The sequence below is a fragment of the Hippopotamus amphibius genome, chromosome 6 (assembly GCF_030028045.1).
Source record: "Hippopotamus amphibius kiboko isolate mHipAmp2 chromosome 6, mHipAmp2.hap2, whole genome shotgun sequence".
Taxonomy (NCBI): Eukaryota; Metazoa; Chordata; class Mammalia; order Artiodactyla; family Hippopotamidae; genus Hippopotamus; species Hippopotamus amphibius.
The window spans coordinates 122,234,974-122,253,101 of record NC_080191.1 but is presented as its reverse complement, the minus strand read 5'-3'; the positions used below and the strand labels follow the sequence as shown (position 1 = coordinate 122,253,101).

Genomic DNA, 18,128 nt, shown 5'->3' with positions numbered 1-18,128 from the left:
ACCTATGAATCAAATGTGGAAATCATCAAGGAAGGTGAGAGAGTACTTTGGAGAAGGTTAGCAGTGAGAAAGGGAAGAGGATGGTAAACTCTACCAATTTAAATATGAAAAGAGAAAAGATTCTAAAAATACTGAAACTGTGAAATCCTTTCAAACAAGGGCCATTTCTTATTAAAATTTAGATTCTCAAGCACCACCCAAGACTTAATCTGAATCTCTAAAAACTGGGCCCTGGAAACTGTGTTTACCAGATTCCCCTGGTATTTGTTTAACTAGTTTTGGAGAGCTGCTAGACTAGAAAATCTAGTGTTGAGAAAGGATTGTATAAGCCTCCTGTATCAGTCAGTTGCAGGTAATAGAAGTTTAACTGTTCTAAGCAGAAAGGGATATAATACAGAAAAATGGGTGCTTATAAAAAATCATTGTATGTATGTCAATAAAAGTTCTTAAAGAAAAAAAAAATCATTGTAAAAGCCAAAAGGTTGTGAATTTAGGTTAGCTTTTAAGAATGACTTCCAGAACAACACCATAGAACTGACCCACCGATGGCACCCCTACTACAACATTCAAGCATGTGAGGAGTTCAGAGGCCCTGACTAGAACAGGTAGTTCTAGGAATTTATTCCTTTACCTCTGCTCCGAAGATTAGGAAGCTAACACCTGAACTGTTGGCTTTAGTTACAATTCAGCAATCAAGGAGCCACAACTTTATCTGTTAGTTCCAGGGCCCCTGTGCACCTGCTATATCTGTACTAGGAAAAAACCAATGCCCTGTGCCTTGCTTCTCAGTGCCTATAAAGCTGCTGAATATTGAGATCTCTTCTACGATTAATGAAACACACACACCCCACAACCCCAGTGCCTCAACTGCCATGCAGACTTCACCACACTTCCATATTCCAAACCTTTTATGGAAGCATCAAACTGACAAAATCTAAGTCATGTCCAGAAGCCTAGCTGCAGGGAAGTCTGAGAGTTTAATTTTTTTTTATAGCTTTCCAACCTCTCCAGTATCACAAGACAAACTAGGAGAAAGGAATGGATGTTGAGGGCCAATTAACTGTAACTATCACAAGGCATTTACTCAGTACTGTGGTGGCATTGAGTGTTCCCTGTTTCCTCCAAATCCCCCAGTCAGCTTTTTCTTTTCCTTCACCGTGACTATTTTCTTCATTCATAATCTTTAATCAGAATCTCTTCGCCTCTCTTACTCATTTTTAAATATGCTGGTATCTGTCTTTCATCCACACCGTGCCATTGAAATTCCTTATAAGGTTACAAATAGACTCCTTAAAGGTGTTAAATCTAAAGAATAATTCTGTCTTTATATTACTTCATTTATGTCTGGTGTTTAGCAGTGTTTGACCATGATTTCTTTCTTGAACTTCGTGCCCATGACCTTCAGGTAACTATACTCTGTCTAACCAGGGATTGAACCTGGTCCCCGGTAGTGGAAGTGCCAAGTCCTAACCGCTGTATGCCAGGGAATTCCCTCTGACTGTACCTTCTTAATCTTCTTGTTATATTCTCTTCCTCTGCTTTTTTCTTAAGTATTGATGTTTCCTACGGTTCTGTCCTGCGTCCTGAGATACCTTATCCAATGACTTTAATTACTGAATCTGTACTGATGATTCCCAAGTTAATCTTTCTAGTGGATATCTCTTTCCAGAGCTTCTATACATCTAAAAGTCTGCTAAATGCCTCCTCCTGGATACCATGGATACATTTCAGGCTTAACATATTCAGAACTGAACTCATCTTTGCCTCAAACCTGCCTTATTTCTATGTTTCCTGTTTCTGTGAATGACAACATCATGTAAATAGCTGCTCAGCTCCAAAGTCCAAGAGTAATTGGACTTCTCCCTCTTCCTTATTCCTCACATCTAACTCATATCTATTTACTTTTATTCATCTTTACTGCTACTGTATTACTTTAATAGTTTTACCTTGTCTCTGTTCCAAACGTTCTCTGTATTGCAGGTACGTTAAACATTATGGCTGTTTAATTTCTGTCTCCCCATTAGAGTGTAAACTCTGAGAGATCATTTCTTTTTTGTTGTATCCCAAGAACTTGTCAGATAGTAACATTGAATAATCATTTCTTCAATCAAAGAAGGAAGGGGAGAAAAGAGGAAAGAATGGCTTCCGTTGGAGAGATTACAAAGGAGTTGATATCTTCATAGTTTTTGTTATATTGAAGAAGATGGTAAGAGAGAGAGGTTAAATGCGAAGAAGAGTTTGTTTATCACAGAAATAGAATCCCATAGGGCGCAGTAGATAGAGCTAGTAACAAGGCTGTAGAAAATACATAAGCAGTACTCCCTAACTTGAATGCCATGTAGCATATTTGTGTGCCGCAGGTGGATTACAGGAGAAGCCGGACTGGAATTGGGATGCCAATATTCAAACCTATGTCTATCAGACTCTAAACATCTTGTTCCTCTTAGTAAATCCTGTTGCCTCAAAAATGAGACCATTTTGGTTACTGACATCATTAATGTTATTAGGCTTTCATTTTAGATGTTTTCATGAGGGAACCCAAAGATATACATTGCTATTTTATAATTATTTTTAAATAATATTCTTAGAGGTCATTTTAATGATGTACTTCTTTTTTGATGTTATTAAATGTAGTGTATATAATGAATGTTTATGCTATACTTTTAACATTATTTCTAGAACCAATATGCTGTATATTTGTGATAAGAAAAGAACTACTTTATAAGTATTTGTAACATTCTGTGTCAGTTTTATACTGTTATAATATTCTGCGTCTGTAGTCCCTAGTTGAAAAACTCAATTCTTTCAATAAATAAAAACAAACAATTCTGAGGCTCATCTTTATTGCCTGTAGTCATTTCAAAACTTACATGTTTTGAACTTAAAATTGATGAATTAATATTTTAGTTACAAAAGCTTCTAAATAAGAGTTTACTTTTTGTAGAGATCTCTATTTTATCCAGAAAGTTGAGTACCTTTTTCCGCCTTAACATTTAAGGTCAGCAAAAGAGGCAGAAGACAAAATTAAAAAGGCTGTAGAAAAAGGAGAAACTCTTCCTACAGAGGCCAGATTTGATTCCAACTGCATTACACCAGGTAAATTCACTGAGGGAAAAATTCTGGGCAATTTAAAATGTAAATGTACATTTATTTTTCTTTTCTAACCTCTATTTATTTTGTCCTTAGGATTCCATTTGCTATATTTTCCCAGTTATTAAGTCTCTCCATGAGGTGATTTGGTCACCTTGGTCATAAATGCCCCTATGAAGACCCACTGTAGGGATTTACAGATGTTGATAAGAGCAGCTTTGGACAGGACTCTCCCAGATGCACAGAATTCCTGACTTAGAAGAAACGTATAAGATCAGTCCTACTCCTGCCATTTATTTGTATGAAAGCTGACTCAGTGAGAATGTGGTTCACCCAAGTTCATATAGCTAGCTTGTAGTATTCAAGATGAGAAACCCATTTTCCTAGTCTAGAGTGCTTACTCTTCTGCTTCTCAGAGGCATTTAAGATTTCTGTGACTTTAAGGATAATTTAATTTATCAGTACTACAAGTTTAATTTTATATGCAGCAGTATCATCTGCACTTCCTAGAGTTTTGTCTAACATCATTCTAATCCTTTACATTGAAAAAAAATCTTAAAATCATGCTTTCTCATTCCTTTTTTTTTTAAGACATTTTAAAAATTTTATTATTCATTTATTTTTGACTGCGTTGGGTCTTCGTTGCTGCTGATGGGCTTTCTCTAGTTGTGGCGAGCGGGGACTACTCTTTGTTACAGTGTGCAGGCTTCTCATTGTGGTGGCTTCTCTAGAGCACGGGCTCTAGGCTCACGGGCTTCAGTAGTTGTGGCACACAGGCTTAGTTGCTTTGCATGGCATGTGGTATCTTCCCGGACCAGGAATCGAACTCGTGTCCCCTGCATTGGCAGGCGGATTCTTGACCACTGTGCCATCAGGGAAGTCCCTCATTAATTCTTTACTATAGTAGTTTTCTCTTTTATTATCTGCCCTAATGACACATTGCTCAATTTAATAACCAGTTTTATTGTTATACAGTTTGACTGTATTGTCTTTGACTATTGACCATCTGGGCTTTTCCTAAAACATAATCATTGTAGACTCAGTTTCCAGATTAATAGTAATTTTTCAGGTTAAAAGTAGTAATAATAATAGTTGTTGCTATTGGCAATCTTACTGAAGCTACATGTGTTTAAAAAAAAAATATTTAGGAATCCAACAGAGGAAATAAAAGATTGAGGTTTGTTAGAGAGTTGAAACTCTGCCATTGTGTGAAAATATTTGAAGCATAGTCCTGAGGCAGTAGTAACATTCTTTGACTTTCCCTATCTGACATTAACTTCATTTTGGGGTGCCTGGTGAAACTGGAAATAGTTGTAATATTTGCTCAGAAAAGAGACAACGTTACTCACTTCTCAAGATAAGCAAGAGACCTTTCAACCTCCTTGGGACATTTTATACCTAGCTATTCCCTGGACACACTCCCAGATCCAATTTCATGTTGTCACTGGGAACTCACTGTTTTTATACCTCTCTCAGATTAAATTTTTAAAAACCTTTTATTTATAGGGACTGAATTCATGGCCAGGTTACATGAACATCTGAAGTATTTTGTAAATATGAAAATTTCTACAGACAAGTCATGGCAAGGAGTTACCATCTACTTCTCAGGCCATGAGGTTATTATCTTTTTTTATTTAAAGAGTTTTTTTAATATAATCTTGAGAAATGTAGCATATTACCACATTTTTTTTAAACATTATATTTAGACTCCTGGAGAAGGAGAACATAAAATCATGGAGTTTATCAGATCCGAGAAGGCAAAGCCAGATCATGATCCAAACACCAGACACTGTCTTTATGGCTTAGATGCTGACTTGGTAGGTATAATGTTTATTGTTATTATAATCTTATGCCATTGTAGTTAAATATCTAGGAAACTTAGTCTTAATATAAGAAGATTTTTGGCTGTAGAAACAAATATCGGAGACATAATAATCATTGCTACTTCTGCTATTACCAAAGTTCTAAAACTTTTGGAAAAGGAGTTCTTTTACCATAGTTTATGATCAACAGGTCTCTATAGTTAGTGTTCACACCTGACTGACCCTAGTCCTATGATTACTCTGCTAAGGTCACGGTAGAGGGCCCTTTTTACTCTCATGCTTAATACATGATTTTTAATACCACCTGATCTGATAACTCCATAACCCAAGTTTGCTAGACTTTTTTTTGTTTTAACTTTTTATTACAGAAATTTGCAAATATAAACAAAAGTAGAGGAGAGAGCACAATGGACCTCCTCATGTCCTTCATCCAGCTTCAGTAATTTTAACTCCTTTCCCTAATCATCTGTCTCCTTCCTCCCCCTCCCCTGGATTCTTGAAGTATATGACATTGTATTATTTAATCTATAAATATTTCATGATGGAGAATATTAAAAATAATAATAACCCCAATATCATTATCTCACATAAAACAAAAGTTAACAAATCACTGTTTAATATGTAAATAACCATTTAGTATTCTCATTTCCCTGATTGCTTCATAAATATTTTATTTTGTTTGAATCAGGATTGAATTAAACAATATACATTACAGTTGGTTGATATGTCTCACTAGACTATTTGACTTACTTTGGGAATGAGAATACTATGTGGTAATATTAACTGAAAATATCCTTTTCTAGTTTTTTTCGGAGTTTTCACATGCTACAGGTATCCTAGCCTCCAGAAGAGTCCTGTATTCTTCTGTCATGGAAATGCTGTTGCCTCTAATTCCTTGCCCATTCCCCCATGACAAGTGGAAAGGTGTGAAAACCAAGAGAATATTTTGGGGATTTTTTTTTAGTGGAGATGCAGTGGGATGCTTATAAAGGTTATGCGAGTCTAAGGTGAACTTTTTTTCTTAGAAAAGTACACACAATTTACCCCATTCATAACTTATAAATGGATCATATTTTGATATTCATATATTTAATTTGCCAGTAAATTGTTTATTTTCCTTAAATAAGCTTGTTCTTCTCTGTATAGAAATGTTTTTTGATTGCTTTTGTGAACCCGATGCTATAAAAAATGAGAGAATATAAACATTTCTTAATCATTTTTCAACAGATTATGCTTGGATTAACAAGTCATGAGGCACATTTCTCTCTTTTAAGAGAAGAGGTTCGGTTTGGTGGCAAAAAGACACAAAGGTAAGTTATACCGCATATATATTGGAAAATGGAACAGAAATTAAATTAGCAATAATAATCCCTTAACAGGTACATGATCTGTAAATATTTTCTCCCATTCCGTGGGTTGCCTTTGCACTCTGTTAATAGTGTCATTTGATGTACAAAATTTTTAATTTTGATGAATTCCAATCTATTTTTTTTGTTGCCTGTGCCTTTTTTAGTGTAATATCCAAGAAATCATTGCCAAGTCCAATGTCATAAAGCTTTTTCCCATTTTATTCTAAGGGTTTTATAAATATTAACTCTTCCATTTATGTCTTTGATCCATGTCGACTTAATTTTTGTGTATGGTGTAAGGTAACGGTCTTAACTTCATTCTTTTACATGTGGATATCCAGTTTCCTGAACAACGTTTGTTGAAGGAACTTTTCTCCATTGAATGATCTTGGCTTCCTGGTCAAAAATCACTTGACCGTATATGCAGGGGCTTGTTTCTGGTCTCTGTATTGTATACCAGTGGCCTGTATGCCTGTCTTTATGTCAGTACCACAGTATTTTGATTACCGTAGCTTTGTAGTAAGTTTTGAAATCTGGAAGGGTGAGACCTCCAATTTTGTTCTTCCTTTTCAGGATTATTGTGGCTATTCGGGGTCTCCTAAGATTAATAATTTTTAGGATAGGGTTTTTGGGGGGCTTTTTTGTAGAAAAGTTGGAATTTTGATAGGGATAGCATTGAATCTGTAGATCCCTTTGGGGTCTACAGATTCACATCTTCACCTCAAGTCTTCCAGTCTATTAACATAAAATGTCATTCCATTCATTTGTCTTCTTTAATTTCTTTAAGTTTTGTAGTTTCATGTACAAGTCTTTTGCCTCCTTTTCTCTTCCTTTTTTCCTTTAATTAAAAATAATGTTTTTAAATATAGTCACCTGCTGTGCATTACATCCCCAGGACTTATTTATTGTATAACCGGAAGTTTATACTTTGACCACCTTCACCCATTTCACCCACCCCTCATCCCCTACCTTTGTGAATCATCAATCTGTTTTCTGTATCTTTGAGTACGGTTTTTTGCCTCTGGCTTTTTCTTTTGCTTCCTTGGTCAAATTTATTTCTGAGTGTTTTATTCTTTTTGATGGCATTGTAAGTGGAATTGTTTCTTAATTTCCTTTTTGGATTGTTTATTGCTGGTGTGTAGAAACAGCACAGCTGATTTTTGTGTTGACTTGTACCCTGCACCTATGCTGAATTCATTTTTTAGCTCTAGTATTTTTTTTTTTTTGTAGATTCTGTGGGATTTTCTACATATAGAATTATGCCATGTGTAAACAGAGTTTTACTTGTTCTTTTACAGTTTGGATACTTTTTATTTCTTTTTTTGCCTAATTGCCCTGGCTAGGACTTCCAGCATAATGTTGAATAACTGTAGTGAAAATGGACGCCCTTGTCTTGTTACTGATCTTAGGATGAAGCGTTCCTTTCTTTGGGAAGAAAGCTTTCAGTCTTTCACCATTGATTATGGTATTAGCTGTGGATTTTTCATAAATTCCCTTAACCATATTAAGGAAATTCCCTTCTGTTCCTGCTTTGCTGAGTATTTTTATCATGAAAGGGTGTTGAAATTTGACATATGCTTTTTCTGTTAAATGATTATGTGGGGCTTTTTTCCCTTTGTTTATTTATATGGTGTATTACATTGATTTATATTCTTATGTTGAATCATCTTTGCATTCATGCAGAAAATCCCACTTGTTCATGGTGTGTAAATGCTTTTTATATGCTCTTAACAGCTTATGTTCCTACTGTTATTAATCTTGGAGTATAGGCAAACAGCCAGAAATGTAGACCCCTATACCAAGCCAGGGACAGGTAAGAGGAGGAAGTGATAGTGCCTCACCATTGAAGCCTTGGACTATGCTGCAGTAGATGTAAAAGTATATATACTCACTTTTCTGTATGCTTTCTGCTGGTGGCCAGCCTTAAATGGGTCAGATCCCACTGGTTTCTTACATCTGTTGTATATTATTTAGACTTTCTTAATTCTGAGAATCCTTCCACAGAAAGAATACTGTAAACTAATTATTGTGAACTTTGTCTATTTTAGTTGCAGTTATATTTTTATCTTAACATTACTCTGCAGCTTGCATATAAATTACATGCCTTAATGACAAGAATTAATTATCTTCTAATGATAAGTTTTAAGCTAAATTTTCAAACTTGTACCTTAAAAATATAACTCTGTGTTGATCATCTGACTAATTACAGAGTGTGCGCACCAGAAGAAACCACATTTCACCTCCTACACTTGTCTTTAATGAGAGAGTATATTGACTATGAGTTTTCAGCAATCAAAGTAAGTATTAATATAACCAGGGGCCAAAGATGAATATGCAGAGATGTCCATAGGATTTGACTCTTTTCTTTATGTTGCTGTAGGACAAGATCACATTTAAATACGATATTGAAAGGATAATAGATGATTGGATTTTGATGGGATTTCTTGTTGGCAATGATTTTATCCCTCATCTACCTCATTTACATATTAATCATGATGCACTGCCTCTTCTTTATGGAACATATATAACCATCTTGCCAGAACTTGGGGGTAAGAACAGTTTAATATTCATCTGAGTCTACTTGAATTTAGCACTCAACTAACCCTACAACTTCACTCAGTTTATTAGATTATTGCATGCACAACTAAAATAGGAAAAGAATTTGGAGTTTCTTTTAGTCTAAGGTGCCAGGTTCTAAAGTTGTAGTTTTCAGTGATTCACAAGCAAAGAAGAGGACGCAAGTTAAGCAGTCTCATTTATTGATACCTAACTAATCTCCACCTTTAATGGCTTAAGAAAGCCAGCAGAGGTTGTTGGTTTCCCTTAGCTCTTTTCATATTTAAGCATCGAAATTTAGTTTTATGAATGAATAAGCATCAGAGTATTTAATATGAGGGAAATATTTTGAAGTTAAAATGGGAAACTGGCAGACAGTGGTGATGCTGAATAACATCGACAACAGGGAATTTCCTGGCGGTCCAGTGGTTAGGACTCCACGCTTTCATGGCGAAAGGTGCAGGTTCAGTCCCTAGTCGGGGAAGTAAGATCCCACAAGCCACATGGCACAGCAGATCAATCAGTCAATCAATCAGTCAGTCAACAGAGTAATAGGACATAGTCTTTTCCTTCTCAAGTTAATATATCAACTGAATGACCTAGATAGATTCTAGAACATATTTAATTAACTGTTACCCAATGTTGTTTGGAAATTTGGGAGGATTATTATTATGTAAACCTGTCATTTTTTATATTTTGCTTCAGTTGTTACATATTATATATTATTAGTAACATCAAGTTCATAGAAATTAGGGCCACTTATGTGGTCCAGCAATGAGTGTTTTTTCTTGATTAAGAAAACGTCAAATCTCAAAATTTTGTAAAAAGAATTTTGTAGAATTGTTTAGAACAAATAATGTCAGCTTTTAGTACAAATTTAGATTTTGTTCCTCTTAGGTTATATTAATGAAAGTGGGCATCTCAACTTACCTCGATTTGAGAAATACCTTGTGAAACTATCAGATGTAAGTAACTAGAAGTTTTTGTTTTCCTGTCCCAGGGTAGCTATAAATGGTCAGTAACCAATTACATAATACCATGAGGAAGAGTTTTTGTAATTCTGTATAAATAATTTCAACTAAGTTATTTTTATCTCTATTTGCTTTTTATTTTTAGTTTTCAGAGTAGTAGATGAAGTCCCCATGTAAAAAAATTAATATCCTCTAATTTTCTATGCCCTAGAAGTAGTCACTGTTAAAAGTTTGGTTTGTATTCTTCTAGACCTACTTAAGTTATTTTAAAATAAATTTAAATATTTCTGTACAGTTTGATCGAGAACACTTCAGTGAAGTTTTTGTGGACCTCAAGTGGTTTGAAAGCAAAGTTGGTAACAAGTACCTCAATGAAGCAGCAGGTGCCGCAGCAGAAGAAGCCAAGAACTACAAGGAAAAGAAAAAATCAAAGGTGTCCATTTTTTTAGGTGTCCTTTCATTTTTTTACCTGTAAAGGTAAAACTGATATTCCTTGTTTCTCATTTTCTTCCCTATGATCTTGGGGTTGCCCCATTTTAGTTTCGTTTATTCTTTTCCTCTATGGACCTTTTAAAAATTGTTTTGGTTTCTTTTTCTCTATTAGATCCTATCATTTAAATCTGATATTTAAAAATCAGTTTATTTTTACCAGTGAAGAACATTGTGTTTTCTTTGTTCTTGTTCTATTAATAAGTGTAGAAAACATTTCTAAATACAAGGTCCCAGAAAATTAGTTCTTTTAAAATGTGGATATTTATAGCATTTAATGTTATGAGACATTAACTCGATCGGTGATTTTTCTCTAGAAATAATTTATATATAAAATTATATATAAAATACAGTGATAGGCTAGGCTAAGAGTAGTTAATAGCACAATATCTGGTAACTGTTAGGTACTTAATAAATGACTAGAGTCAGAATATGCTGGTACCCTGTAAAACACCTCTAATAAGCCCTAAAGAATGTCTAATGTGTGTTAGCTTGGAAAATAAACCTCTTCTGAAATTTTCTTCAGGCAATCCATAATTTTGGATTCTGGTGAAATTGATGAGTTTCTTGCACTCTTTTTGCTCTACTGGTTCTATTTAGGCTCAAGTCTAATATATCTTGCTCCAGGAGGGCAACTATCCTGATATTCTTTAGTGCAGTCTTTCTAATTGCTTAACTTTTCCTCAGTGGAACTTAGCAGCAGTCAGTCTGCATTCTACTTTTTTTTTTTCATCTTAATAAAACAGGCTCTGCAACTTTTTGGGGACTGGTACTCACAAACTTAAATATCAATAATCCCTGGCTCCACCCACCTCAGCTCAGTCCTTGAGCTTCACAAGTTGTCCAGGGGTATGTAGTTAACGTTAGAGACACTGGTAAAATGAGGGAAACTGGAGAAACAGCCCAGACACAGGAAATTGGCAGAGGCCCTAGTTTGGATGAAGAAAAATAAATTGGGAATAAGGGAGTAGGAAGAACTGAGAGTCACTGGCAGTTGATAGGCAATCCGAAAATAGAAGAGAGAAGGGATGAAAGCACAAGGGAGGAAAAAGGATATGAAGGATGTGATGAAATGGAAGAATTTAATAAAAGCAGATGAGTTACATGGAAGAAAATTTAGAAGTGGGGGATAGAGTCATGGGAATGATGGGAACCAGAGATACAAAAAAAGTATTGATATTGATTGTGTACTTTTCTCTAAGTAAATCAAATATTCTTGAAGTGTTTTTTTCTTGGAACACATATATAATTAAATATATTTCTCTCTCATATTAGTGAGCATTACTTATGACTTATCATTGAGGGGCCTAAATGTTAAGTTCTACATAATAAAGATTTATAGCTTCAAGAAACAAGTAATTTAAAACCAGAAGCATTTACACAGCATTTGAGGATTATTTTTAAAATAAACTTTTGCAGTATGTCACTTAAGGATCATTCAGTTATCTTTAGCATTTTTAAAATCTCCCTGTTAAATTCTCACCTTGAAGTATATCTTGCCTTAATTTTATATCGATTTATAATTTTTATAGGGCCAGGAAAACTCTGTATGTTGGGCTGCTTTAGACAAAAATGGAGAAGAAGTGGTAACTTCTAAGGGTGAGTACAAACTATATATTTTAATATATATTATTTTTTGACAGAATAGTTGTTACATTTTTATTAGTACTAATTCAATAATATTGGATGAAACAGATTTCAATGATAGTTTATAAGCATCTGCTTTGATATGTATTTATCAGAGCATTAGATTGAAAAACAGAATATCCATAATTGTCAGCTACTGTCTTTCTGTCTTTTCCAGACAATTTAGAAGATGAGACTGAAGATGATGACCTATTTGAAACCGAGTTTAGACAGTATAAAAGAACATATTACATGACAAAAATGGGAGTTGACGTAGTTTCTGAGTACGTTTTTGCCAATGCTTTTACTTTAAAGTAGAAAAAAAATTAGATTTTGCAGTTCTTCAGAAAACAACATAATTTTGATAGTTATGGTAATGGATGGAAAAGATTTTTTGTTTTCATAAATTATTGTAGAGCTTTCAACTAGTATGGTTTTGGAAAAGGTAACAATTGACATGCAGTATGCAGTTGACCTTTGAATAACATGGGTCTGAAACTGCTCGGGTCCACTTATATGTGGATTGTTTTTACTAAATACTTAATACAGTACTACATGATTCACAGTTGGTTGAATCCACAGATGTGGAATCACAGATACAGAGAGCTGACTAAAGTTATAGATGAATTTTCTACTACAGAGGGTTGGTGTCCCTAACTCCTGCATTGTTCAAGGGTCAGCTGTATTCCTATGATAAAAATTGCCAAATAGAAAACGGTTAGTGTTTTGCTTCCCATCTTCTAAAGCTCACATCACACTTATCTCAAAGGCCACCTGGCTCAGCCCCAGGTTAATGAACAAAATAGTACAAAAGTTAGCTAACAGCTTGACCTCTAGAATGGTGGTCCACACTTCTAAACTACAGCCCACAATATGAATTACATATATTCATATTTTATTTATTTTAATTAATAAACACTTATAAAGTACTTACCAAGTGCCAGGCACTATTCTAAACACTTAAAAAATATTTATTTATATTTTAATAATATAAACATATAAATATATATATAATATGAAAATGTTAACTCATAATTCCCACAAAAATTCTTTAAGTAGAATTATTATTATTTTAAAATAGAGGAAATTAAGGAATAGAGAGGTTTAAGTGATTTGCTTGAGGTGACATATGTAGGCAGTGAGTGGCAGAGCCAGGATTTAAACACAGGCAGCCTGGCTCCAGAGCCCATGCTTAACCACCAGATGAGGCTGCTTTTCCATAAGTGAACTAAGAGTTTCATGAAGTATGCTCTGTGCCCTTAGTACATGCACAATACTTAGATATTTTCTATACTATTATTTTTACTTCTTTTTTTATATTTATTTATTGGTTGGTTGCACTGGATCTTAGTTGCAGCAGGCAGGCTCCTTAATTGCAGCATGCATGTGGGATCTAGTTCCCTGACCAGGGATTGAACCCAGGCCCCCTGCATTGGGAGCACAGAGTCTTAACCACTGCGCCACCAGGGAAGTCCCATACTTTTTTTTAAAGTGTAATAAAACGCTTAGGATTTGATCTTTCCTAGAGTCTGCCCAAGGAAAGACCCAAGATTCTCCACATTGCTTCATATACTCAGACTGTCTTCTATTCTAAACATAGTCTTTGTGTAAGGTCTGTATTCATACTGACCTCGAGTAACTAGAGGTACAGGAATTCTAGTACAACTCACCAGCTCATTTGAAGCTTTGTCAGGTACCATTAGCAAGTAGGACCTTTAAGACTGGAGAAATAAAATACTTAAAAAGTTACATTTTTAATCCTTTTTTCCTTTGTTCTTATATTTCCTTGATTACAGTTATATAGAACTGTAGTACATGCAGTTGACATTAAATGCTTAATTTGGTAGGAAACTAGTCTTTTGTTTTATTTCCTTTTCCTTTTATATGGTAAAAGATAGGCTTATGAAAATGAGATACTATTTGTTTGCCTAGCAAATAAGCAAATCTTTTTAAGTTGTTATATTCAGTGTTGGTCTAAGAGTGGTGGTAGATTTCTTCCCTTAATTACTGGTGGAAATATAAGTTGGGAAAATTATTTTGGAAAATACATATCCAAAAGCCTTTAAAATAGTCATCCCTTTGACCCAATAATTCTAATTGTTAACCTATCTTAAAAATATAAACTTAAACACAGAAGGTCCTTATACACAAGCAAGTTTATCACAAATTTTTTTATAAGTAAAAAATTAGAAACAATGTACATGTCCAGTAAGAAGTTTCCTCATAATTGTTTCCGCCTCCTGATTACAATCACTGCCATCTCCAGTGTTTCCAGAGTATGCAGAACTGTTAAACTGATACTTAGCAAAAGTTCAGTTTAGAAAGATACTTTCAGTATATCATTAAGTACAAATTTTAAAAGCAGATACAAAAATCATATACACGGTATCCTCTCATTGAGAAAAAAACAAAAACAAAAACAAAAATTGGGCATAGAAAAGACACTGAAAAAAATACCAAAATGTAACATTGATTACTATAAGGTGATGAAAATACTTTTCGTCATTATCTGGATTTTCAATAATGAGGAAATATTTCTTTTATAATAAAAAAGTAATGAATTTCATTTTAAAAAGCATAGCTCCCGGGGGCTTCCCTGGTGGCACAGTGGTTAAGAATCCGCCTACCAATTCAGGGGACGTGGGTTCGAGCCGTCTGGGAAGATCCCACATGCAGCAGAGCAACAAAGCCCGTGCTCCACAACTACTGAGCCTGCGCTCTAGAGCCCGCGAGCCACAACTACTGAAGCCCTCATCCCACAACTACTGAAGCCTGCACACCTGGAGCCCATACTCCGCAACAAGAGAAGCCACTGCAAGGAGAAGCCCGAGCACCACAACAAAGAGTAGCAGCTGCTAGCGGCAACCAGAGGAAGCCCACATGCAGCAACAAAGACCCAACACAGCCAATAAATTAATTAACTAATTAATTAATTTTTAAAATTAAAAAAATAAAAATAAAAGCATAGCTCCCAGAAATAATGTAGATCTAGAATTCCTAAGTGCATTTCTACCTGAATTTTGCTAACAGTCAAAAACAAGTTTTATAGCCACTTTGGGGTTTAACCTAGGGTGCTCTTTTCTTGCTCTGTGTGTGTGTGTGTGTGTGTGTGTGTGTGTGTGTGTGAGAGAGAGAGAGAGAGATTATTTTACCTTAAATGATGGTTTTTTGAGAAAAAGGGATTAAAGGGAATACTGTTCAGTGGATATAGCACTTTTAAAAGTGTGTTCTAGCTGCTACAACCAGATTTTAAGATTTTCCTGATTTCCTCCTGTGATTGTTTCAGGCATCCTCCCAAATAAAGAAGATTCCCATCTCTATCTCTCATCACACCCTGAGTATTTAAGGAAGTGGTAGTACCACATTATAGAAAGCTTCATTAACTAAATCCTCAAACTTTAAACCAAAGGCATCATACATTGACTGAATAAATATGCACAGCAGATTTAAGTATTCTGATAGTTGGTTTTAGGAAAACTATAAGGCAAACCTTTAATCTGGCATAATGGAGTTTTTTTTTAAATAATATTTTAGAGTTTTTCTGATTGCAGTTTTTGGCTTATTCACTGATGAAATAAAACGTGAGGCAGAATGTGATATCGGGATATGCTCTAAACACAATGGTCTGTCTTCAAAAAATAATGTCATAATGAAAATATTCTTTTCTATTTGCAGTGACTTTCTGGCTGATCAAGCTGCATGTTATGTTCAGGCAATACAGTGGATTTTGCACTATTACTATCATGGAGTTCAGTCTTGGAGCTGGTGAGGGAATAAAAACAAAAATACAGTTTTGGTTTTTTATAATGGTTCATTCTACTGTAAACTCATTTGAGAATCTCTTTTTATTTCTATTTATGATAGTATTTTTAAAAAGATACATACAGCCAAGTTTAAATGAAATATAGGTAATCTTTTTTATATGAAATACTTTAAAAACACCCTTTTATAGCAAAGATAATTCCAGCTGTAGCAGATGGCCCCTAATAAAAGCTCTCTGTTAATCTGAGGATTTAAAATTTTCTTTCACAATGAATGAAGTGTGACAAAGTCTTGATAATTATTGGATCTGAGTGGTGGTGAAGTGGGATTGTTTATTATATTCTTCTCTACATTTTTATGTGTTTGAAAAAATTTTTCTATCAGGAGTGATTATTGAAGAATTGGTTATATGAATGTTAGACTGGGGCGGGTGAAGAAGAAAGGAGAAGGGAATTATTTGCTTTTCCTAGAAATAGTAATAATTCTCTATTTCTCACATATTTCCTATTCCAGAAAGTTCCATCTACATTTCCAAACCACCCGCCGAAATAGAAAAATAACAAGCCAAAATATGATGCAGGGAAAAGTAGAGACTTTTAAGTGATGAGATAGCTTGTTTTGTTTTGTTTTGTTTTGTTTTCACAGCTCCTGCTAGGTCTGTTTTAAAGCACCAACAGCAAAAGAGACCAATGCAAAATAATGTGGCATTAATTATGATTTCATTTACTAATAGCCTTTAAAAAAACTCTTTGCAATAACTAACATGATTCTCAGGGCATCTCTGAAGAGCATTCCAATGACAAAAATCCTTGATTTGCCATTTTTTAAGAGGCTGAGTATTTTTAAGTATCCCTATTATATTACCAAGCGTTAAGGCCAGGCACTTGAAAAGCATTTTCTCATATAATCCTCACAACTATTTAAAGTCAGCATTGTTCTCTGCCTTTTACAAATGAAGATTAGAGAGGTTAAGTAATCTTTCCAAGATTGCATACCCAACAGTCGAGCCAAATGTGATCTGATTTCCGAAGTCTATACATTTTCCCTTGTTCCACATGCCATTCTGCCTCCCAAACTTTCCCATCCTTTTGAAGTATGCCATAATTGTGGAATATAAAAATATTTCTTTGTTTTTTTTTTTGGTGTCTTTAGTCAAACATGAAGAACATTGAAAGTTTTTTAAAAATTGTATATTTCAAGTTTGGAAAAATATTTATTCCTGTAGTTAAATATGGGAAGGTATTAAAAATAAAACTAGTTAGTGTGTATAGTGTGTTTGATTGATAAATGGTTTAATCCTTATCACAAACACAGTAATATATATATATATACAAATTCAAAGATAAAAGTTCTTAGAGCTGACTAGTAACAGCCATATGACTCACTGTTCCCTCTGTCCTCATGAGAGATCAGGCCCACATGAGCTAACTGAAAGTCTTCTGACTACCTCATTACTTCATTCTAAGAAACTATTGTTTGCAAGACTCACACTCAACATTTTCAAAACTAAAGGGCTATTATGTTGTTTATATATATAAATAATAAATTATATATTACATATTTATATATTATTAATATATATATGCTTCAATTACATGCATCCAAATTTTGAAAATGTGAAACTGTGCTTCAGAAATTAAGGAAATAAAATATTTGTTGCCATCAAATGATCTAAATTTTCCAACATTGCTGATTTTTTATATTCAAGTAGCAGAATTATAAGTGATTTTTTTTCTTTAGAATTATTGCTATGTGTTGTTAAAGTAGAATTTGGAAAAGTACATACTTACTATTGACCTGTTTCATAAAGTTGCCAATTGTTTAAAACTCAGTTTTGTCTTACAGGTTTTATCCATACCATTATGCACCTTTCCTATCTGATATCCGCAACATCAGTACACTCAAAATCCATTTTGAACTAGGAAAACCTTTTAAGCCATTCGAACAGCTTCTTGCTGTACTTCCAGCAGCTAGCAAAAATTTACTTCCTACATGCTACCAGGTGGGTTTTAGAATTAAATGTGTTTATGTCCTTTTTAATATTTAGGAGCTCCTTCTCCAAGTCTAGTAACATCATACCCAAATTTCTTTAATAGCTAAATATATTTATTTTCAGTTTCAAATATAGTATTCCTTAAACAAGTCCCTTGAAAAGTAATTCCTTGATTTAAAGTTAGGTTTGTTTTAAAAATGCGAACAAGTTTCATAAGCCATGCAGAGCATAGCTTCATTTTCAGTATCTTTAAGCACATCTTCAGTTTGTCTCTGCACTGATGAAAGTAAACTGAGATAGTCAAAATCTGAAGCCATTTACTTATCCAAATGTTTACAGATTTCGTTTCATTTCTCTTCTACCCTCTACGTACTAGAATATGGATTATTCTAATAAGTTATTTCTCTCAACAAAAGTATTGCCTCAGTTTGTATTTGGGTTTTAAACATTTCATTTATCATATTGTGGA

General features: G+C 34.2%; 1 protein-coding gene across 8 annotated transcripts in view; it reads left to right on the top strand.

Moving 5' to 3' along the window:
* XRN1 (5'-3' exoribonuclease 1) overlaps positions 1-18,128 on the top strand; it is a 100,823-nt gene that overhangs the window by 12,003 nt on the left and 70,692 nt on the right. For all 8 annotated transcript variants that reach the window (XM_057738241.1, XM_057738243.1, XM_057738240.1 and 5 more), the window contains exons 3-14: positions 2,999-3,096; positions 4,597-4,706; positions 4,797-4,907; positions 6,141-6,223; positions 8,472-8,559; positions 8,643-8,811; positions 9,716-9,783; positions 10,085-10,222; positions 11,811-11,877; positions 12,083-12,188; positions 15,580-15,669; positions 17,512-17,668. In XM_057738241.1, the coding sequence (XP_057594224.1) occupies positions 2,999-3,096; positions 4,597-4,706; positions 4,797-4,907; positions 6,141-6,223; positions 8,472-8,559; positions 8,643-8,811; positions 9,716-9,783; positions 10,085-10,222; positions 11,811-11,877; positions 12,083-12,188; positions 15,580-15,669; positions 17,512-17,668 (1,285 nt within the window). The remainder of the gene's footprint in view (positions 1-2,998; positions 3,097-4,596; positions 4,707-4,796; positions 4,908-6,140; positions 6,224-8,471; positions 8,560-8,642; positions 8,812-9,715; positions 9,784-10,084; positions 10,223-11,810; positions 11,878-12,082; positions 12,189-15,579; positions 15,670-17,511; positions 17,669-18,128) is intronic.